The following is a 24,397-nucleotide window of genomic DNA, read 5'->3' as shown; positions in this document are numbered from 1 at the left end:
ACTTGTCAACATATCATTAGCCTAAATATTATTTCAATACTCTGGGAGTATATTCATACTGAGTTTTAATGAAACCAATAAACTCACAAATAAAGTAAGAGGCAGACATATCGCTCACTAAAAGCTTTTAGACTATCCACATTGTCAGCCTAATGATGATTATGATTTTTATAATAAATAATTATTATAATTATCAACAAGCTATGAGACAACATCCAGGCTGGCAAAAAAGGCCAAAGTAACATTCTGTTACAATCGTTCTTATGTTAAGAGAAAGCTGACCATCATACATAGGTACCGGTTTCACGGGATGTAAACGCAAATATGCCTATTGATTAGAAGAAGATATCGTTTTATTTTGTCAAAATCAGCCAGTAATGGGTTCAACAATTCGCAGGCAGGCGCTAAATGTCATCGTACATAAAAGTCCATACTTTACATATTCTATCCACCCTACAAGTGCCTTGGTAAGAGTAAACAATGGAAAACTATTTACTTTATGTCTCGAAGAAATAGAAGATGTGCCTGATCTTCCTAATGAAACGGAAGTTTCATGTTTATTTGCATCGTTGATTCGACCCAAACTGTAGGAAATGATAGGCTTCGCAGCAAGCGCCTCGGATTATATGAGCGCTAGTAGGCTTAAAACATTCGATGAAGGAAAACGACCTCTCTGCACCTTATCTATGATTGATTCTGTGATTTATTTTAAACAACCTGAAATCCACTTTGCAGATAAGGACACCTTCTATTCGTTACCATTTTATCATCTTTTTAATAGAGAAATGCTATAAAAAATATCGGCTAAATCTAAAGTAACAAAGAGAACTAAGCAACTAAAACATTTTATCTGTAAGCACTTGAGATTCGCATTTAAACGCGTTAACGAAATGGAAGTATAACGATTTTTATAATAATAAGATTCTTCCATGAACCTCTTTTAATTATTTCTTTCTATCTTCCTTGGGCTAATCTTGACCTCTAAATTAATTCTTTTGAGACATAGAGCTTCTGAAGCATAACCATATCACCTGATAAAATATTAGATAGAACAATTCATTTAAATTTCAAGCATACAGAACTTTGTTAAAATTCAATTCAAGTTAATTCGATGTGTACGCAATTTACGACACCATTTCGGATTGGTTTGCATTTTCAGACTTCATTCAGTGGTACGTACATGTGCTTTAAGTCATACTGCTTCAAAAAATATGCGTTCCCGAACGAATGGTAAGTTACTAGCATAAAGGAACATCTCTGAGAATAATAATAAGGGTGGCCATTTTGTCCGCACCTCATCTATGTCCTTTGCTTTTGCCAGCTTTGGCCTATGCGCAACTCCTCATATTTTCCTCGTCTAAAATAATTGGCCATCTCGAATAAACCCGTGCCCTTCGCTGTTCCTCAGCTAGCACAGCATGGCTATACCGTCTTCGTTGAGATTAGACTATATTTTGATAAGGAGGTCTATCTCTGAACCAAGCGTCAACCTTCACCCTCCGACCGCGCTCAGCCTTCGCGCCTCGATCATCAACATTATGATATGCATCATAATGATCAACAGAATGCTTTATTGTACTCTGATCCGAGAGACGTCGGAGAACAGTGGCTGTTCTTTAGACTGCTATAGATTAAAACGACCATACGCGTTAGCAGGTTCCGAAGGCAGGGACCTGACTTCACGGAGCGCGAATCTCCGCCACCGGCTGCTCATACGAGCTCAATGCCAAGGTTGACAAGGTGTCCACCCTTTCGCTCTTTCAACTGCCTATGGTACGGGTATACACCGGCCTCCCTGGAAGATATTGCACGTACGCACGCATCGAAAAAGAGCTTCCACGTTCGTTTGTGTCCTGCTGGCTGTTGTCTGATATACACTCCCTTTCCCATAAACCCAACACCTAACCAAACCCAGCGCGGATCGATGGTCGCACGACAGGTCTAATGATTCCACGATGCCTTGTTACTATCCTCACGATTATCCTGGTGTGTATATGGTTTGTACGTTATGTGAGATATACAGAGGGAGCGGAGAAACTGCCGAAACACAGCGACACCGACCCGTTAGTTGTCGGTTGCAAGGCTGCACTGGTTAAGATTGAGTTTCTCTTGTTGCCAGTTCTTACCCATTGGCTGCCACAGCTCTGAGCTGCGATCGGGTAGATGGCAACGTTCGACTCAGTTAAGCCGTAGTGGCAACCCTCGTCACAACGTCCATGATGTGACTGGTGCTGAGTTGGAGGACGACGGGTCTCACCCTGCTAGGGCTTAAACACATTCCCGCTCTTCAAGATAGGCAAAGCATACCCATACAGGCTGCCAGACGGTTACACACCCACAAAGGCCTACAACCGCCACCGCCATTACCGACAGCCGAGGCTATACAGTCAACTCGGGAGAGAACAACGGCCAGATAGGCAGCCGATTGTTGTGAACAATAAACGGACCCGAGTCACCCGCCACGCCAGCTTATGTATCCTGATACGATAGAGACCACGGCTGGGATACGCTGGCCACGTAGAACACCAACCAAAACATATTACTACTAGTGCTGCTTCTGCTACGGTCAACGTTATTGCTATAAAGCTGCCTCGGCTGGGATGTCGACTTGTGCGTTTAGCGAATTCGCGCCCCCTCAACGCACTCAGAGCAGACTAACACTTGCTTGAACGGTTCGCCCTGCACAGAAAGTCTTGCTACACGCTGATTCGGCGCGCTACACCATTCAGAACAGGAACTTCTTGTGTAGCACTAAAGTGCTTCTGTCTCTGTCCTCAGAATGCTGTAGAAGGGCTGATGCCAGGTAAGCGGAAACACAAGCAGGAGAATCTGTCGACGTGCAAGTTCACAGTGGGGAGCACACCTTCGAGAGCACACAAGCTTCACAAAAAGGCGTAGAAAGAATGTGTAAATCGTAAATCAACTTCAAAACTAGAAGTGGTGGTGGAGCCCTCCGAGGAACAAGATAAATGTTTCTGACCCCAAACTACTACAGCTGGATGATGGACTTGTTCTAGATAGAAACTGCCTGTGGATCACTAACGGTCGTGTGCTGTAGATGCTTGGCCGACCGCCCGGTCGACAACGTGTGATTGCGCCTCTATGTTGGGTCTGAAGGTTATCAGGTGATTGGGTCTCGGCGATTCTGCTCTATTACAGGCTGTTTGTACCTCTCCCGCTAGGGACACGTATCAAGAGTAAGAGTTAGCAGAACTCAGCTCTTCGCACAGGCTTGAATAACTACTGCCATTGCTATCGCAAGTAGTACTGTCGATGCCTGGTGTATCTGCAACGTGCGTCATTGATAACAATTACTTTGCTCTGTGTAGCGTACGCTGGGCGTCGTGACCATTCTATTATTGTTCCGCTCTGACGAGAGAAAGAGAGTGTGACCTTACGTACTGAACGTCTACCGGTAATGTAGCTGGTTGCTTGTGGGAAATCGTCGACGCTTTCATTTCAATCGGTTTGAAAGATTCAGGGTAGCCTCAGACCAGCATAAGGTGTCATTGATTATTGCACATTGGCTAGAGATTCTGCGCTGCTTTTCCGTTGTTTGTTTTTACCTTTTCGCCGCCTATGGTCTTTTAGCGCGCTCACCAGACGTGCCATGCAAAGTGCGACGATCCATGCGCTCGTGACGGAACCATATGAATGCTGTTCGATCGTGTAGTCTTTCGTGATCTGTGCTGTAACAACAAAGCAACACAATAACAATACCATCGAACGCCTCGTCTAACTGCTATTCTATAACCAATCTATTGCTACAGCCATATACGGTTGCGGGTGTGATACTAGTACTACATGTGAGGCAGAATCCGCTAACGTACACACAGTTATACACATACGGAAAATCGCACTAAGGCAGTCACCGTTGTAACTGTCCTCTACCCTGACACCAAATCTACTCCAAAGCGAAAGCTGACGTGACGCGGGCCACGAGCGCAGAACGGGAAAAAAACGAGGATATACCACGAAAATACTACGAATTGTGTAGCCCACCGGTATAACCAACAAATCAATATTGTACCTTCCTCACATAACAAACGATCTCCGGTTTATGCGTGTGTTTATTTTCACCCCACCACCGAATGCATTGCCTTCTCTTAAGGATATATTTTGTATTCTGCCTATGGTAGAAAAAGGCAAATCATATGACGAAAGCGAAGCGCTGAATGCTAACGGTAATGTAACGAAGTTTGCGAGTTCGCGTTGTGCTGCTGATGTTAACTGTGATCTCAGAATCGCAATTTTTCGAGCGGATTGCATAGTCCGACCCAGCAGAATTAAGAGTTTCGCCGAGCGCTGTTCCGCCGTCGCTGTCAAAATAAAAGAAAAAGGAGAAAAACATCGCTGTATAAGCAGTCCTCTGATAGGATACCGCCAACCCCACAGGAAGTCCCCAGCAAGAGGTTCCATATCTCTTTAAAGCGTACGGTCATCGCCATCCATATCCTGAAACTCCGACAATAAATAACATCGAAACGAAAGTAAAGCTGAGTTACTGCAAATTGTCACAGAGAGAGACGGTAGGTGCGCAACCAGTAGCGTAGCTTTCCTTGCGGAGTCTACTTCGAAAGCAATCACGTAAGTCGCTTATACCTGCATAAAAAAGGAATACGTTAATTTCCGATACGGAGACAGCTACATCAATAAGGTGACTTTGGCTAGCGCTAATCGCCAAAGTTATAACCGGTTTTCTTGCTCCAGCCCTATTGAATATCTCCGACAACAGCATCACCAGTGACAGCAGCAAGAATGGACCCATCGACAGTGAGATCAGCGCTCAGCGAGATGGCATATCTGCATGTGCCGGACAAGGATCGCTCTAAGAGCCCCTCACCAGCCGATTCGCTCGCATCATCGGCTACCGACATCTCAACGCTTCCCATTCACGGACGTCACGGCTCGGACGGAGAAAACGTGAGTAAACCTCACGTGAATACAATAACGTCAATGATATTCAAGATCATTCATTCGTAGGGAATTGAAAAATGTTTGCCCAACAAGATTGTTAACAGCCTATCAGCCTATTATTGGTTTGGTGCCTATAGGCCTCTTAAACTACGGATAAAGTACACTGATTATACACTGAGTGTACTGGTTGACAGCCGTCAATCAGGACCAACAAAATAATCATATGAGAAATCAGTGATACCGTCCTGCCGTTAGAGGAAAGTTTGCGGGAACTGTGACGTACGAGTGTAACCCCTATAGTAGTATATCGCTGGTCAACGATGTGCGTAATCAAACTTTACTTTGTGCGTACTTTACGTCTGTACACACAAGATACGCTTACTAAATATATTGTAATCTATCCTATTAGAGGGAACTATTATCAGTTGTAAATTGACCGACTGCTTAACGGCTCAAGTGAACAGTAGGGACGTGCGGATAAAGACGCCAAGGGATTCTATATATCGGTTTAAGTCTGAAGCTCTTATGGGAGATTTCTCTGTCAGCAAGAAGACACGAGTGTCTTAATGGTCCCTATTGATATCTTTTACATCAACAAATTCGTTTAATTACGAGGATGTAATAAAATTAGAGTGTCTGCCTATATATACAATGAGGCTGAGAGTATAGTCGTTTGTGTACCGGCGCGATATCAATAAACACATGTTCTTTCAGACGTTCCATATTTTTTCTGTTTTTCTCTAGTAATTGAGTTGGTCGCGACAACAACGCGAAACCTCGCCTCTTATAGCGCATATTCGACTTTATCATCCCTTGGGCTTCGCGTGATCGCCTATATAACTACTAGAGATACTATCTCGACTGGGTGCCAACTTGTTCCGAATTAATTTCGCTGTTACTCGTAGAATCATTTGTCCATTATTTTCCTGAGGCTAAATACGTTAAGACAAATGTGAAGCCACCATTGCATCGGTCTCCACTAGCATTTCGCGAGCTTCAACAATGTATGCGTGTATTTTTCCAACCCTACACTTTGAAGAGCTACAGGCATAAGCGACCTATTTTTCCAAAAATTGTTGGACTTATCCATGCGTTGGCGGATCATTTAATTTATTAAAATCTTTATAGTAAAGAATGGAATACCGCTACGAGATAAGGGGCCTTATAACGTCGACTCATACATATCCTTCCACAGTGTATTAGTTACACAGAAGTCTAAATTGCCGATGCGCACCAAACTATAAGAGATCTTTTTTTAATCTTTTCTGGACAAACTGGAACTATTCAATCATTTGTTCCTATGTACAGCCTTTCTCTTTTATCAGCCTTGTCTGACAGAAGTTCCAAAAGCACTTATCCAATTACCCTTAGTGTGTTGCAGGACTTGAGTGAATACCTTTTAAGAAAGCTTTTCATTTTCTAAAACTGCCCGTAAATGCGTACCCTCATAGCCGCTCAAAGTAGTTCACTCAATCCAGTCGTTATCGAGTAAGGAGCGACCCAGTTTTGTTTGTCTGTATTCGATAATATAGTGTTCCGTTTTAAAGACGACGAACGTGACGTTTCTGCTGATGATAAATATTATGGTGATTGTCCTTATGTCTAGAGTCCCATAAAAGAAAAAGTCTCTAAAAGATAAGTATCGATGTTTTTTAATCTTATTTACTCGTTCGAAGATACTCGCCTCTCGGTATCTCTAATTAATAGTCGACAATGATGTGTAGACGCCCGCAATGAACTTTATAATATTCCGTAGACCAGACACGCTAATAGTGAATGTTGGGTGTTTTGCATGGCCGGATAAAACAGACATACTGGGTCCGTAGAAGTACAGGCAACTTTAGGACTGAATCAAATAAAGTAGCGTAGATGACAGGCAAACGAATAATACTTAAAGAATGATGAGATGTGTCGATAAAGTCTAGGCTCGGTACACATCGATACTGTGCCAGTTTTGCCGATCCTTCTAACCTATTTAGCCCAAATAATATTATGGGCGGAAACAGATACGAGGTGTATATGAGCCTCGCTGGGTAAACGTGGTAATTTTAGTTAACGTTCTCTCGTTTTTATGTTGCGACTTCTTCCTACCGTTGTTACAATAAGCATTCAAGCTAGTGTCAAAAAATGATTTCTCATTAACTAGGAAATCTGTTAAGATATAAAACACACTTTTCAAATGAGTACGATGTAGCCATAGCAAAGGAAAGCTGTTAGCATATTATTGAGCGATACGACGATAAAACCCATAAGAGATCGGCGTTATTTCTATGTCTTCCTACTTTCGAGACTCACTTGCTATGCCTCTGAGGATTTCGCGGCATCTACTTATACACTCAAAGCCTCAAATAGGTTTTGCCAGCGAGGGGACGGCCTAAGCAATATAGCAGATACTGACGGAAGTGTCGATCTTAGCAAAGCTCAGGAACTTCACTTTGCCTAATGGTCTATGAACGGAACAAGAGGTCTCTGCTATTGCTGCAACGATGCGCCAGGGAATTCGAAGTAGAAGCAGCATTGCCGCACCGAGATAATTAAAAGTTATGCATATGCTGCTATTGACAAAATGGTTCTCGTTCTTAGCCGGTGTTCGGGCCCAGTCGTCTTCGAAATTCTGCTATTGTCAAAAGTGGCTCTAATATGAGCACATCCAGCATGGCGGGATAGGGTGTCCTGTGAATCTGTTGCATAATATAGATCATGTAGATTTGTCCTTGCCTGTTAGGAGAAAAGCATTCGATATTTTTTTTTATTAGCAAAAAATTACATGACTGTAAGGAAATGATAAAATTTTCGTCTAGGCTATTAGGAATTGTCTACATAGATAGTTTTTCGGGACCTGAGCATAGGGAAATCAAGGAATTGTCATTCTAGCAGATTTTGCTGTGAGGTGTTTATCCTTTTCTCACGGTTTACTCGTTTAGAGCCCACTGGCGCTATTATGCTCCGTTCAAGAAACGAGTCCCACAATGGAAACTGGCACCGGAGGCCGCCAGACGCCCAGCGTTTCTGTCCAGAAATCTGTCGACTAGAAGAAGCTGAAATCGTGTCCCTGTTTCACTAACAGCCTAGATCTAATCGTATACAAACGGATATAATGAGTGCTAGATAAGAGAAAAACAGAATCGTTATTAGAAGGCAATTTAACCGACGAGTTGGCCGGCAGTAGGAGCCGTCTGATGATAGATCCCTTATTTTAGCTCCCGTACACTTCACCGTGTACGCCGCCATCATAGTACCGCCACCATACGCTGGCATATATTTAACAATATATCACTAATTCGTATTGAGATTTAATACAGATTTATATATGCATGAATTGAGCAAAGACGATATTAAAATAAGAAGGCACAGCGAGTATGACGCCAAATTTTGCAGTCAGTTAGTCAACTGTGAAAGATTACAGTGCAAAATATTGATTGTCCATAGACCAATTTGATAATGTTTTTTCGCATAAAGACCTTATAAGTCATAGTTTATTAGGTATAAGCTTATTAGGTAATTCACTCTAGGTGGTAACCAAGAGGCTGATATTTAACATTACACAAAAATTATTTGAAAGCTTCTATGTCCCTTTTTTAGGTCCATCTAATATATATTCACACAATATGATATAAAAGATATAAATAATAGAAAGGCGTGTGCTCCAGTCTATGTAAAAAGTTGGACGAAGTACTTATTTTTTGTTTTATTAACGCTATCCAAAAAAGTTGGAACTATGAAGCTTATCTCGCTACCTAGAAAAAACATCAATTATCGTAAGTCGATTTCTTCTTTAATTCTAATGAAGTATCAATAAAAATCAAATTCCTTCTGAAGATGAGTGTGTAGTATATTTGTATGTTGTCTCTTGCCGTCATCGTTAATGCAGTAGCAAGCGGATCTATTTACCGAAGTTGAATTTACCATTCTTTCTTTTACGCAATAAAATGTTTCAATCGAAAACCTCCTAATATAAACATACACCGGAAATATCGCGCGCGCTCCTATACTTCATTTCAGATACATTAAAGGCACGGCCTTTTGAAAGTTACGACAATACCATTGCGTGCGTGTATGTCTTGTAAGGCTTTAAGCCAGTTTACCGCTTCCTTGGCTATTCACTCTTGCCCATCCAGCGTGGCTCTGGCCTGTTTTTTGACCTTACGTCCATTTTTAGCTGGTAAAGTGTCTCGTATCTGCCGTACTGCTAGATATGACCAATGCGCGATTTTGCTTAGCCTGTCGTCTTCATCTTCGCAAAATTTCCATGATCCGCTACCGCGCCCCCAAAAAAATAGTTCGTTTACCGCTTTGTTATTCTATATCGCAATTCCACATCGTCTCCTTCCTTTCCTTTTTTCAAACGAGATGTCGATTCTTGATGTTGGGGTGCAGTTTCTTAAGGTGTTGGAGAAAACGGACTCGGCGCGCACGACGAAACCCCCGACGTCCGTTTTTACTTTAAGGGGCGATGAGTTATCGCAACCGAGGGCGAGATATTACGACAACTGTTCCGTAATTGAATAGGCATAGATCAAGCAAAAGTAGCCGTGTTCGACTCGTAACCTCCTATTTTGTCTTCATTCTTTTGAATTTTGTTTGCGGCAGAGTTGAGACATAAATATCTGGACCTGCACTAAGCCCTATCTGCTTTCTCCTGCCGTGTTCGATTATTTCGAGCAGATCTAGTGAAAATGCTCCGATTATTCTTTTAATACCACTGTCCCTATGCTCTATTTTAATACGAGAGTGTTGGTATAGTGACGTTTTTTCTGCCTAAATAGTTGAGACGAATTTGTGCCGCTGTACATTTGACGAGCATTTTTGTTTATAGTTCGTCACCATGAAGCTTGGAGTCACACATAGAATGCAGTCTGCGACGCAGTCTACCCCTGGAGTACGGCCAGGTCTCTTGCAGACTGTCTGTACTATGAACTGTTAAAAACTGAATTTAAATATGCCTACTAATATTATTTTTTTCTACGCCGTGAGCCATCCTGGCCTTGCAGGTATATCAAAATGCCGGCGGGGCGTACATACCTGTGGTCTTCATCTTTTGTACGACATTGAAAAAGGGCAAAACTATAGAAGTGGTATAGGGATGCCTCTGGCGCATCGATGTAATGCTTCTCTCAAAGCTGTCGACCATATTGTAAGATTGCCTTCTGCTGGAAGTTTTTATTTCGATATAAGATTATGTTCAATCCTCCATTCGGTAGTTATAATATCTATGATCTTCCTGATAGCTCCACAATATGTGTACGTATCATACATTTTGTCGAATATTTACTATAAGTCCTGGGAGCTAACCTGCTGAAGCATTCCTGGCAGTAACAACAAGTAACGATCCACATACGTTATTAACGCTACATCCAGGACATGGAATTGTCGAAATATGCCCTGCCTTACGTTCTGACGCTAGGCTAGATCAAAACCTCTTTGCCTCAAAGAAAAATTGCGTATATAGGTACCATAACATATGATTCAGGAAGCTGGACGCACAGTCCGGCAGCTATGCAAGGTATTCATCTTATGACATGTCAAAGCTTCGGCTTATGGTCAACGAAAGCCCATTTGCTTCGCCCCTTAAGCCCCCTATTATGCAAGAACCTTAACAATTCGAGACAATCTGTTTGACTAAATCCATTTTGGCTTTCGTAGCTGGACCTCCTTAGGATTCACACATGCATGCAAATAGCACGCGACAATCAAGGATCTTTTGTTGAGGTTCCAGCGCAGGCTTTTACTAGCTTTGGTCAATGTAGGACAGATCCCCGAACTTTCGTTTTTATAGCGTGAGCGTCATGGCACATCCTGCATTGTTTGGTCTAGGAGCTAGCTGGCCTGGCAGTTACATGTGCGGTTTCTGTTTTAAGAAAAGTCTCCATCTTTCCAACCGTCTCAGATTATAGATATACATATATATTTGTTTCTTCCGTACGGATTGAAATTTCAGAATACTAACGCTTCCTGAATGGACATCCTGTGGTAGAACAGATAATGAGTTTTAAATAAACATACATTTAAGTTACAGCCATAGGAAGCCTATAAATTTATGAAAATAAGAACGTACATTTTTTGAACGCACTCAGATTTTCTGTGATGGACCGATTCGACATGTCGCCATTTGCTCCCAATAGACTCTGCTGGTAGTGAACGTCTCAAGCAGTGGCTACATGAGCATGTAGAATAAGCTGTCACAGCGTGTATAAAGGCCAATCGTGCACACTTACATACACACATACATATCTATCAATCTGTATGTATATAGAGCTGGGTAATCCTTGTTCTTGTGCTCCTACTTTATGCAGACACATAATAATGACAAGTTAGTAAAAATGTTTCTTCATTCACAGGAGCCACTGACCGGCCGAAGAGTGTTTCTCGAGCCGAAAAGCAGAGAATATCACCAGGTAATGAATGGTATGCAATGAGTGCCTACTAAGTGTGATCGCTGTTCATAGTACAAACATTAAACACAACTAATCTCGCTTGTGCCTGCGTGTTCGCGTGTTTGTGTATGTGTCAATCGAAAACAGTCGCGGGACTTTATCGCATTCATTGGTATGCCGATGCTAACGATACAGAAAAACTTACAGGTATCTATATGTGTATAAAGGTGACGAATAGAAAGTGGAAAGATAGGGGGATTTAAAGATATTTAGAGAGAAGGGGATGCATAGAGATCACAATATTTTGTCTGTCGGATCATATTCCGAGAAATAAAAATGCTGTTTTCATTAAGTTTTTTTTAAATTTCTGTCCCATGGGTAATAAGGCTAATCGTTTTGTTGTAAATAAGTGGGACGGCATTCTTATATTCTATAACAAGCCACGAAATAAATTCAGAGTTGCTTAGGAAACATTAGGAAAGCTCGCGTATTTGACGACAATGTAATCTTAGATAACCACGTGAAGCTCACTGCATACTTGAATGATCGAGGTCGTACGACGCCGGTTTTCGTTACCTATTTTTTCTTACGTTAAACATGATTCGCTGGATACGTTTTTCAGCTATTGCAGCAACTGATAGACAGACAGACAGAGAGACGAGCCACTCGCAAACGTAACATAGCCAAAGGCTGTTTAAATTTCTAAATTGACCGAGTTGTCACTTGACAACAATAGCACCACAGGTGTCGCTACTTGTTTTCCGAACTAAAGCGCCATTCGTTAGCCACTCTACGCGCGCTTTTATCTTGTTGTTTGCCTCCATCATTTTGACCTGTGCTTTTCTAACTGCATCCGTTCACCTGTTCTATCTTTCGTTGACAACTCGATAAACGAATGGACGAACGTTGGTTAAACTGAGACCGAACAGAGCAACAATTTGAGAATAAGCGACATAGTGAATAACCGTTATACCTGCAACCTGCACCGTGCAGCTTTCTGCCTACAAACATACAAACACTCACAAACATACAAATACACAGAGAGATACACAGTACCAGACATCGTTCAATATTGTCGCCTTCGCCTCTAACTTTTTTGTTCTATTCCAAGGTAGACTTCCATATGACTTGCTATTCCTCCATTATTCGCCGCAGAAACAAAAACACATATACAGACATAGGGTCACTGGCTATTTCCATATCGACAGACAACGCACATGGCTTTATATCGCCCGCAGTTTTCTGCGACGCAGCTAATCTTTGTAACGTTTAGGCGAAGAACAAAGACAAGACTGCGACCGATAGATGTGTGACTGGTTCGTAAGCCAGCAATACCGATTGAGCTTACTTGCTTGGTTGATTACCTGCGCAAGTTTCGCATATGACTTGGTGTTAGGGTTTCACAAATAATCACGATAATCGGCCGACATCAGGTACTGCCTTAGGCCACCTAGTCAATCATACGCGTACCTTAAAGGACTAGCCTTTGGGTACTGGTGCTGAGAGGGTAGCTGGCCGTCATCAGTCGCCTCATGGCTTATTATCGTATACGGAACGGTGCCATAATGGTTATAATGCGCACACGTGCTCTCTGTAAGAGAAAATGAATTTAATTGCGTTCTATATGGTTGCTTGATATTCTTTTGACTTACCTCAGAAGCCAATGGATAAATCACTACAGAGCGAACGGCTGTGCTGTGCATATATGCATGCTTTAAATAGTGTGGGTCACATTTGATGGCAATGATGACTACTTTGCTAAAAGAAGAAGGTGTAGGCTGAAATGCAGTTGTCACAAGAATTGCAATTCAATATTAGAAAGTACATGGAAGTATATATATATATATATATAGTATGCACTGTTTTAGGATCCAATGAAATAGAAGATAGAGCAAACTGCGAAATTTTAAAATTGTTCGTATATAGAGAAATTAAGCAACATCTGTGTGAAGATAGTTTTTTTTTTTTTTTAACGAAATCAGCCATTATCGCAGAAACAATAAATCTGTTTGGGGGGTTACGCGTAACGAAAGCTTTACCTAAAGCAACAACTTTTATTTGGGTTCATTGAATATTCTAGCTCCCGGAAATGGTGTCTGAGATGCTCCAGCCTCGGTCTAATGCCATAACAACATCTAATAGAAGCATACTGTGCACACTGAAGAAGACAATGTCTTTTGACCCATAACGAATCGAAGTATTTCTGTCGATAGCCTTCTATAAGCTAAGAGACAGCAACCCCGATGGACGCCATTGGCATTGGGAGGTTGAGCTACCTATTAAAGAAGCTTTGTTGAAGACTTTTTAATATCTCAACGCCAGCGGGCTTGTTCGTTCGCTTTGCGCGCGCGAACAGACCAAACTAATATTAGGCTCATCGAGCGTTCCGGCCTGCAACAGCTTGTTGTAAAATTTGGTCCTGGAGATGTAGCATGGTTACACTATGGGCAGTGGAATAACAAAGACGTATGTGTATTGAACAAGAAAAAGTTGAATAAAGTTATCGATTAGAAAGAACCTTAAAATAGCAAAATGTGCTCATTCACAAGTTTTTAGAAACGAGGCCCAGTGAGGTGAGCTGATTCCCCTGAGAGGTATACATTTTTGGCATTATGCGGAACTACGACCATACGACAATCGAGGCACGCGTTTATAACTATCCACAAAATAAAAACTAAATACATTTTAAGAAATATGTCTCTCCGTTTTCCTAGCGTTGTCAATCTTTGTATATCTTCCTTGAATAAAATAATAGTAATGACGTGATTTCGTCAAAGTTTGGTGTGCTTTTGTCCTGCAGGACTCCAACATACACGTTTGGCTTCAAGCCCTTAAAGTTTTACTGTACGGTTAGGTAATCTAGCGACATAAGAATAACTATCTCTAAGGAAAAATGCTAAAATAGGACTTTTAGAGAAGGGTTCACAAAGATAGATTTGCTGTGTGCTTGTGTTTTTCCGATATGAGATGAACTAAAGGATCGGAGCGATGCAGGACAGCTTGCGCTAACTAGCTGGCTTTAACTGAGTTTTTAATTTACTAATTTTTCATGACAGCGGTCGTGAGCTTGAATCAAGACGTGCTCTGTGAATAGGCAGCTCGCATTTTGCATACGCAGAACGTACGTGCATATATTTAATCGAGAGTTGTCTGTCTATTTTTAGCATACCAACTACATAGGCTGAGCGTATACGGTATAATAAAAATGGCCCATGCATACAAAATGGTTTATATCGAAGATTCGAATCACCTGACTGTTTCGAGAGATGATGTTGAACATCTTATTGGATCATTTTAAAATTCATCTCTTGGTAAATAGCGCGCATAGTCGTCAATAGTGAAGCCTGCGTAAACTAATTGTGTGACAAAATCCAGGCACACAAACGGGCAAGACGTTATAGTGAAGAGGATGCATAATACGATCCCAACGAGCGGCCGCCTAAACATCGCCGCCGTTACCAAAGACCAAAATCAAACGTCGTTCGCCATATTTTTTTTCATGGGCTCGTTCGAAATGGAAATTCATACTGGGTCCATAGGCCATATTCACTGCGACATCCAGCGTTTCACGACGATAGGACGTAGAAATGATGGCCTCGCCGCGTAGACTCATCCGAACGAGCCACGCCTGCCCACGAACTATAGAGCATGGAGTGTAGCAGTTGGCTATCAGCCACGAAAGATTACCCGCCTGCTGCTGTGGCCACTTGTTGACACAAGCACCGACAACAAAAATAAGGCTTGGAGAGAAGCAATGTCAAAAAACTCGAAACTCTTTTTCAAGTATAAAAAAAACATAAAAAGAAATTAACAGTGGAAACGCAAAGTGTGTACCTAGGTAACTTAGTACTCAGAATGGTACTTTACGCGATGACGACAAACAACTGACAAGAGGGCAAATAAAAAGAAAATCTTACTATATAATCCTTTGAAATAGGACTAGCCAAAGCGTTTGCTGAAGAACGTCGACCGATGGCCAGTTAATGATCTGGTTGAAATGTTTGTATTCGACCCCTGTTGAGCCCCATATGATCTTATGATAGTAGTCTGTAGGCATACTCGCCTGTTGTTTTATGTTGTATATGCCTTTTCTGCTGTTATTAATATTTCGATTGCGCAGCTTTTTTTTTATTGGGAGAAAATAATGTATATGGATAATCAAATGGGCATCTCTGAATATTCGAATAACGGATGGTAATCCGAGGGACAAAGACGACCTTGATAAATTCAAGACGTGGTAGTGACGATGCTAAGTCAATTTCAGGGTATATATTTACACAGAGGCAGCTTGAAAATATATACCCCACGTACTTTCGGGGGTGAAGCCAACTGGAATCGAGATCGAAAGAACGAACTTGTACGGTGGCTGAATGTGGACAGCACTCAGACACGAAGTGCAGATCATGAGACAAACAGTTTTATATATTTATATAAATATGGACATTTATATGGATAGAGTTGACTAAGTAAATTTTCTTCAGTCGATTGATCATTAAAGAGAAAAAAGGAAAGTCCGTCCTGTAATTACGTTACCTCGCCGTTAAAATATGTGGAGTCTATATACACACATACTTTCTCTCTCTCTCTCCTCTCTCTCTCTCTCTCTCTACAAGACGGAGAGCACATATATATATATATATGTGCTCTCCGTCTTTCGCACTCCTTGCTACTAACTTTTTTTTTCAATTTTAACTTCGCGCTTTGACAGTGGAGCGTTTGGTGATATTGTTAACATTATCATGAACGCGGCCGGCAGTCAGCAGTGTTTGCGAAAACAACGAGAACAGCGCGTCTGTTCAATCGACGACACCACGTGCTGTTTGTTAGCATAAAAACTAAGCCTGCAATGTCGTTGACACTATTTACTCTATCGGGACCAAAATTGGTAAAAAAAATAGACGGCCTGTCATAGGCTACTCCCCTTAACTCGGATTGACACGTCATCGGTACTAGTGATCTTAACAATTGTTATGTAATAGAAAAATGCAAGTCATTATGATCGTTATTACATGGAATAGGCATGGCGAAGGTGCTAGACGCGCTCAGGATAGCGGTAGGTTAATTTGCGTATGGCGTTACATAATAAAATAAAAAAAATACCTCGCTCATATTGAAACCGTTCACCGTTCAACGCTCGATATTTGGCTTGGAGCCAGGCTGATTTGTGTCGTTTTATTTGAGGTGCTTACGCATTTATCGTTGATAGCATTGTGAAGAGCGAAGGCAGCGGGCAATCATCAGTATGAGTGACTAACTAGACCAGCATACGCGTATTAGATGGGTACTCATAGCCTAGATGGATTGTGATCCAAAAATCCGTTTTTAATTTATCGTGAGTGGAGTATCAGCAGAAATTTAGCTAAGATATTTTTCTTTTTTTTTACTTTTGCCTTGACTTGTCAGATTTTTATTAGTTAAGTCTACTGAACTCGCCGAAGTGCGAGCAGAACGAACGTACACCGACAGAAGTCCGTGCGCGCCTTTCGAAGGCTCTTTTCAGATGAATGAGAGGCGGGAAGGAGTCGAAAAGATCTATCAAGTAGGATAAAAGAGATGTATATCCTGACACTGAAGTATGAGACATTGAATTAGTAAATCAACGTGATTTTTGTTCACGATCACTCGTTGTCTTCCGTTGAAGTGAGCTTATGGTATGTAGTGAAGCTAAAGATTTTTCCTGTTTTTGCTTTATAAACTGGTGTAAAAAGTGGCTACTTTTAGAATGGCACTTATATTAAAAAATCATGGAGTATTTCGGGATATTATCGATTAGGATACTTCAAGGAACTCCTGTTGTCTGACTAAGATCGAAAGCGCACCTTACGAAAGGCCTTTATTTTAATTAGCTTTGACAACTGCAGAGCTTTGACGTTTGTAAGGATTAATATTCAAGTAATATACCTATGGTGACTCAGTAATGCATGCCTAATACTATAATATATATGTATCTCTGTTCGTGGCACGAATCAGGTACAAGATAAACTAATAGTTACTAGCTAATGCTAGCACTCGACAAATCTCTTGTTGGACAACCGGTCATCGAACGCGCGTCGTCCTCCAAACCAGACAAACGGAACGACTTCCAGATGAAAGAAGCCGCTAAAAGACGCTTGTGTCTGTTCTCTGAAAGGTGACTGGACCGTAGCGTCGCAACGGAGATGTGAAAAAGAGGGCACGATATCATGGAACCATTGCCCCAATACAAGACGTCGTACTGAAATCATACCGCGTGGAAATGTACAGCTGTATGCATCTATGGACAGCCACTGACGACGTCCGCTCCAACCCGAAACTCAAATAACTCTAAACAGATCAACCCAGTTTGAGTGGGTCGCCATTAGTCAATATTTAACGAACTAACTTGTTAGCCATTAGGTTTGTCGCCGTTCCTCAAATCTCGCCCGTACCAACGAGCAATAGATAGTTGTACTAACTGTAGCTATAGCACCGGCAGCAATCATCGAACCAATAACGTTAACACAGTATCAACAACCATTGCAACAGGGAGCGTTCGAGAGCAACAACATTGAACAATTCGGATAGTGGAAAGTCCCAGCGGGAAAAGTCACGTTTGTCTCATCTCGTTTCTCAAGCTACAAGTAGGGTCACCAAATGATTTATTGCTGAACGTAGCATCGCCGTTCACTGTCTTTCGTCGCGTTTTACATTCGGCGCTGCACTGTGACCGGGCGTACTTGACCCTTAGCGCCATGAAAAAGTCGCTATATCGAACAGCAGCTCGACGGCCCAGTTGCGTAAACGCACAACAGTTCGGTGGTACACATCTAGAGAACATGCTTTTACCTGTCTCACTGTATTGAGCCTTCGAGGAGTATAGAACGAGATATGTCTTCAATAAGGTTTTACTGTGGTTGTGGAAGAGGCAACGCTTGTAGAGACGGTCCAAAGAAGCAGATCATTGTAGTGGCTTCTCGTCTTGATAATCAGACCCTGGACTGAAAAAAAAAATAGATGTCCGATTGAAGTGGAAGATTGTCCATGGCGGACGTGACACAGACCTTCGCTCAAGAAGGGGAAAACATTGAGGGGTATAGTGGACTGTTGAGGGGGTTATTCTGTTTTTGTGGTTACTAACCCTAGCGGTTGATTTAAAAACAAAGGAAAAAAATAATGTAGGTATCGCCTATAACGTGTATTGCATAATGTTCAAAAAACATAATATGAGATGTAACGATCTAAGCTTGGATATCAATCCAGGAAATTTCTTCTAAGCTTCAGCTAAGCTTCTTAAAGCGAAACTTATGAAAACATATGGGATATTACCAACCTTTTAGTAAGCTGTTTTTGAAAAAGACGGAAAACTTCAACCCGAGACGCGAGGTTCAAGATATCTGTTATACATAAATATATATATATATATATATCATAAAGGTATCCTTTCGGTGCAGTATTTTTGAGACTTTACAATAGGCAACAGACATGCGCGAAGTACTACAATGTGCTTCTTAAAACATATTTAATACAAGCGTTATAATTTTGGTCTGTACGTAATCCGACCGACATTAATCAGCTCTACGGATAGTACCAAAGCAATCAGGTTTTTCGGTGTTCGTGCTAAGAACACTCCACGCAAAAAATACGTTGTGGCTTTGTCTTTTTAGGTAGACCAGTAAATAGGTCCTTTGTCCTGCTACTAATATTACTTCGCACTTAACTACATTGGCTAAGCTAACGGTAAAGACACCATCCATTCTCTACTTTAGACTGCGGACATATCTGACGATTAACAGTGCTTCCTACGCGTTCCATCGTTTTTGTCAAACCAACCTCACGCCATAGCATTCCATAAAATGTACTTTGGACGTACCACATCTGCTAGTGCTGAAAATGTTCATGAGGGACTTCCATTTGACCCGCGAAACTCCCAGTTACTATGTCTAGTTGAAAAGTTTGTTCGAGATAAATCAGTTCCGGGTAAAGATCCAGATTGTTTCAACTCAACTCAGCTGCTTATTAACTTGATCCTTCTTCCCTCTTTGCACAGCTATAGGTCCCGTCGTTTTAACACTCGCTGGCACTATACGTAACATGAAGCAGCAAACGGCAAACCCGCGACGCTTTCTCACCTTTCCGCTATCCGCAACATATTCGTATGAGGATTTTACTGCAACGAAATAGACTTTGCCTTTATTTTTATTATAACCGATATATCCTTTACGTCTGTTTCTACGCGCATTTCACCTAAGCTGTGTCTACCTGCAGAATAGTGAATTTTGTTTCAAAAAAAGATTTTTTTAAGTTTATACCCCATTTGAAACGCTACCCTATTTTGTATTGCGCGTATAAACCGTATGAAATGTTCGCACGGCGATCTCGTGCACCCGGTCGCCTAAAGGTGCCTCTCACACAGGACTAATTTCATCCCTTTTCTAGCATACATATATAGGAAAAAAAATTACATGCAAGACGGCAACTCGCGTACACACCCACCTAAAAGATCACTTCCTGAAGAAGCCACTCCCTAAGGTGCCTCGATTTATCGGTTACTATGCAATCACACAGCCTTCAATCTGCCACTGGTGAAGTCGGGAGTATAAATGCTCTAACTGAGCAGAACACTGCCGTTGTTTTACTCCGGAAACATTGCAATCTACGCACGCAAGATCTGTGGAGTCTTTCTAGTTTTCAATTTTACTAATCCGACTCCTAAACGGCGCTATGTGGCAGTGCTCATAGAAAAAATTAGCGAAAATTTTCCTATGTACTACTACGGCAGATTGAAAATGGCAGCTGAAAGAAAGACAACCATTTTTGGTGGAATACAAGGTAGTTCTTTGTTTGAAAGATTTCAGACAGAGTTTTATTTAATGCCATGAACATAGTATGCGTTGTACGTGAGCCGTTGTAACAGTGTAGTCGATCGAACTGTTTTTACTGTAGCTCAGTATAACGGGCTAGAAAAATCGGCTACACTAATTCATCGTGCAAATAAAAAAAATGTAATTTTTTCTTCAATTTCAAGCCAGACGTTAGTCTGGCGCTATTGAAAATTTCGTTAGTTAGAAAGCTAGACGATGGCGTCCAAAATAATTCAGCTGATATATATGAATTGAATCGTGGGACGTACTGTCTTCTAACACAAACGTCAGAGGTAATGAGAGCTACTGAGCCGTTACATGGGCGAAATTAGAGCTTTTGTAGCCCTGTACATTTTAGAAATGAGTGTTCGACCCGAATTACTTGCTTAGAGTGCTACTTTTAGCTGATTTTTTCTAAGGTGACTTAGTTTTCTCTTGGGATTGTATGGGCATAAAATAGGCGGATCGGATGGGCATTTTTATTCCGAAGAATGGGGGAGGGGGCGGGGGGTATACATATCCACTGATATAAAGAAAATCAAGTTAATGTAAACGAACGATTATTCTTATCTAAATCAATCTTATGGAACTGACTTCAGTGAAGTATGTGCTTACCACTCATGACTAAACATGCTAGTCAAACGTTCGACGTCGTGTATTTTTGACAAAAATGGTATATTCTTGATCAGGTAACGCCCCGACATCCAAACGCCGTCATTAGGGATAAAATTATAGCAAACCACTTCTCCCTGAATTCACGACTATAGGTAGATCTGTAAAACACTTTTTGGCGCCACTCTCGTATCGGTAATCGGATGTGCTGCCAAAAAGTAATGCCAAAGTGATACAAAAATTCAACGCATTAGCTAATACACGCTAAGGTACGTCTGTCCTGATATATAAATTGAAAAGTCCGTACGTCCGAAAGTATCACAGCAATTAAGCCATCTCATTGCTCTTCGTTAAAGTACTGGGAGGCATTGTTTTATTGTTATTGTTTTGATCGCTAAAGAAACAAACAATATACTGCTTTCATTGGTTTCACCTTTCCTTGGTAAATTATGACAGTTAGCACAAATAAGAGGCGTTGAAATATACAGTTCTCAACGCACAAAGCCCGCAAATGTCACGCCACCGTTTCATCTATACATTGAGCATTAATGGTGTCTGATACGCTTCGAACTTCGTTAGTATTTTGTGTGGGCTGGCACTCGTATGGTTTAGGTGATGCAAAATTTCTCTGTGAACTTCAGTTAGTTTTCTGCAGCGTCAGCCCTTCCGCCCTTCAGTCCGCCAGCTTCAGTCTTCATCAACCTTCGAATTTGTTTGTTTGTCTGGGTTTAGTTACACCGTTAGATGAACACGAACAACAAAAACGTCAGGCAAAACGTCATCACCAGGAAGACGCTGCCAACGTGCTTTCAACGAGACCAAAACAAACGAAAGAACGGGCATTATGTTTCTGTTGCTGTTAGTGTTGAACGACCAATTAGCTGATTCATCGACCGACCGGCCGACCGACCTATCATTTGCTCGCTTTTTCGCCAATCCCCATCATCATCTTGATCATCTGACGACGGCGTCAAGTGTCGCTGCCTTCATCGGTGCCTTTTGTAATGATACCATTAAATAACTAAGCGGGCCGGCGTCGTTTTGCCGCACATAGTCAGTGGAGAGCGACAAGAGTTCCTAAAAATTGTTACGGTTAAGCCCGCGCTGTTCGCAGGTGCCGGCGGGCTGCACGCGGCACCATAAATTACTTCAATGTTAACCGTAACAAACGTAAAAATTGCATTTTCGGGATGGCACACTAATAACATGTTTGCCTAGTAAACATGGAACACGTGATGACATAGACACGCGGTCCGTGTTGTGCTGGTAAAAGTCAGCCATCCGAAGCATGCTCATCTAAGGCATAACCGAAATATTTACATAGCAGTACAGTCAACAATTCGGCTTCAAATCCGCTAACCCGTACTAATATTAGGGCAGATATAGGTTAAACATCTATCAGTCGCTCTTGGTCCAATAGTAAACAAGTGTCATTGCGTACCAGCAGCGTACAGGTAAGTTGGGGGTGGCTGAGTCAAATGGGCGCTGGGATTTTGATACATAGCCAACGTATTCGCTGGGTGCGTGGCCTACAACAGCAACAACAAACGTAGGATTACCGACAGTTGGTGGCTAGTATCAGATCAAAAATAGCCACGATGAACTGCGCCGCTAGAGCTTCTTCATGTATTAAGCTTCTGCCTTACTGGTGCTATACTACAATCCAGCAGTATATCTGCAGAGCATAGGGCCTCCGTCGTTGCGGACCGCTGTTGCTATCGCTGTTCAATGGCGCGTGCGCGGTCGCACGGATCTGGATAGGTCAGCTTGAATCAAACTCAAGTGAACTCGATACCTTCTCGACAAATCAGTCTAACCAATGCCATTTCTTTCGCATCGTACCGGTTGGGCTAACACCGGCAAACCCACAAACGGGCGGGTTACCGGTACGAATGCGCGAACGATATAAGTGATTGCTGTGGATTATCGTTATCCCCGATGATGGTCGCGATCCGTCGCTGCCTCCCTACGTACTCATTGAACTTGAACTTGGACGCCGGCCGCGAACGTATTAAGGTGCCCGCAATGGAGACCTTCGAAGCAAACTAATGGGCGGACGCAATTGCCTCCGAGTGCACTATGGCCTGCAGAAGCTGTCGAATTGTTATTGCAGTTGCGTCCGTCGTCATCGTCGTATAGAAGTTGCGATTCATTTAGCTGTTTCTCAGCCCACCTCGACCCATAGACCCACAAACTGCTTCCTAGGCCCCGTTTGGTTTCACTGGCTCTGCAACTGGTGGACATCCGATGGCCGTTTTAGTAGGCAACCGCAGCAAGATACAGGGCGGCTGATTGTCTGTTACCTTCGCTACGGCAACTGCCATAACAGACTCTCTCCGACTCCCTCTCAATGAGGAGTCGCCTCGACTTTCTCACGCTGTAATAGTCATTGCCCACTCGTTCCTCCGCTTGCATTGTTTGCCTATGACCAGCCATAAGAAACAGTTATATTGTACGTGTATATATGTGTACGTCACAGATACGTCGTTGTCATTAACAACATCGGCTTCAGTGGCAGTGACCGCCGCAGCGGCGGACTCTGCAGCCTCCAGAGCCGTTAGCGAGCGCTTGCATTATCATCACCATCATCATTGACAGTAGCACCGATTGTCCACCGCAGTCCACTCTAGCGAGGACTCATGATTCAGTCGCGCCTCAGCGTTCGGTGACCGCGCGCAGCACCTTCAAGACAAGATCTATCTCTCTGCCGAGAAGACCTATGGAGCAGCTTGTCCATAGAGTCACGTTGACCGACATTGAATGGCTAACGTTGACGCTGACTAACTTATTAAACTAGTTAATGTCAGAAAAGGACACACAGCTCGCGTAATTAAGATATCATGCGGCCATTATCGGTGTGTCTGAACGCTCAGCTGCGGTTTTAAGCACTAACTCTTGAAGTCGTTTGTCCGTAGTTGCTCAATTGGCGAATAAAGCGTCTGTGAAGGCATATACGGTATCGACCTTGATGGACCTTGTTAAATCTTGCTATATGCGCAAAATTATCGGCTTCTAAAAAAAAAAAGAGGGAATTTGAAGGAGCGCACTTGTTACCGGATCTTTGATTGTCGCCGGATCACAGACGGACGGATCGAGAACGGGAACCTCTGGCCGAACCCAGATTAAGGTAGACTCGAATAATCTTCAAGAAGATTGTGTTACAAATTTACCAACAGAGTGTTACTGCTTGCAACAAATTTTGTGCTTACCTTTCGTTCGCGATGATGATCTCGAGCCATATATGAAGACCCGTAAGAGCTAAATGTCTGAAAAAAAAAACTAGTGTTAAGGTCGGGTTGTAGGCAACGACAGGCAGAACACAAAGTTTAAACGATAGCAAAAACCAACGGTGATTGTGCCAGCTGATCACTGCAACGGTATCAAGATGAGCGTGAAAAAAGGAGAGCCTGAATCCAAGGTAAACTTACAATCTTAATAATCACAATAATAGCAGTAATGAATTGCGGACAAGAGAGAAGCAATGGAACGTACAGGTGACTGTCAAAGTTTCTAACCTACCTTGTCGTTCGTCGAAATATGTTACTGAATCTTATGGAGGCTTCGGTGAGATTGAGTGAACTGCAGAAGTTCCTAGCAGTAAGTCGCAAGATCGAGCGCCTAAAATTTTGAACTTCTGAGGTTTTCGGTCGTCAAGGCCACGTAAGATATGGTCGG

General features: G+C 42.2%; 1 protein-coding gene across 6 annotated transcripts in view; it reads left to right on the top strand.

Annotated features, from left to right (window-relative positions):
* Positions 1-1,930: 1,930 nt before the first annotated feature.
* Positions 1,931-24,397, top strand: part of LOC111252878 (solute carrier family 2, facilitated glucose transporter member 1-like) — a 54,864-nt gene continuing 32,397 nt past the window's right edge. For 3 of the 6 annotated variants that reach the window (XM_022811468.2, XM_022811464.2, XM_022811458.2), the window contains exons 1-2: positions 4,759-4,923; positions 11,256-11,312. In XM_022811468.2, the coding sequence (XP_022667203.1) occupies positions 4,759-4,923; positions 11,256-11,312 (222 nt within the window). Of the gene's footprint in view, positions 4,924-11,255; positions 11,313-23,425; positions 24,141-24,397 lie in introns of those variants that run through there. The other 3 variants (XM_086992347.1, XM_022811460.2, XM_022811466.2) reach the window with 3 other exon arrangements.

Source organism: Varroa destructor, unplaced genomic scaffold (genome assembly GCF_002443255.2).
Source record: "Varroa destructor unplaced genomic scaffold, Vdes_3.0 BEIS01000006.1, whole genome shotgun sequence".
NCBI classification, from domain to species: Eukaryota; Metazoa; Arthropoda; class Arachnida; order Mesostigmata; family Varroidae; genus Varroa; species Varroa destructor.
This window is presented reverse-complemented; position numbering and strand designations above follow the sequence as displayed.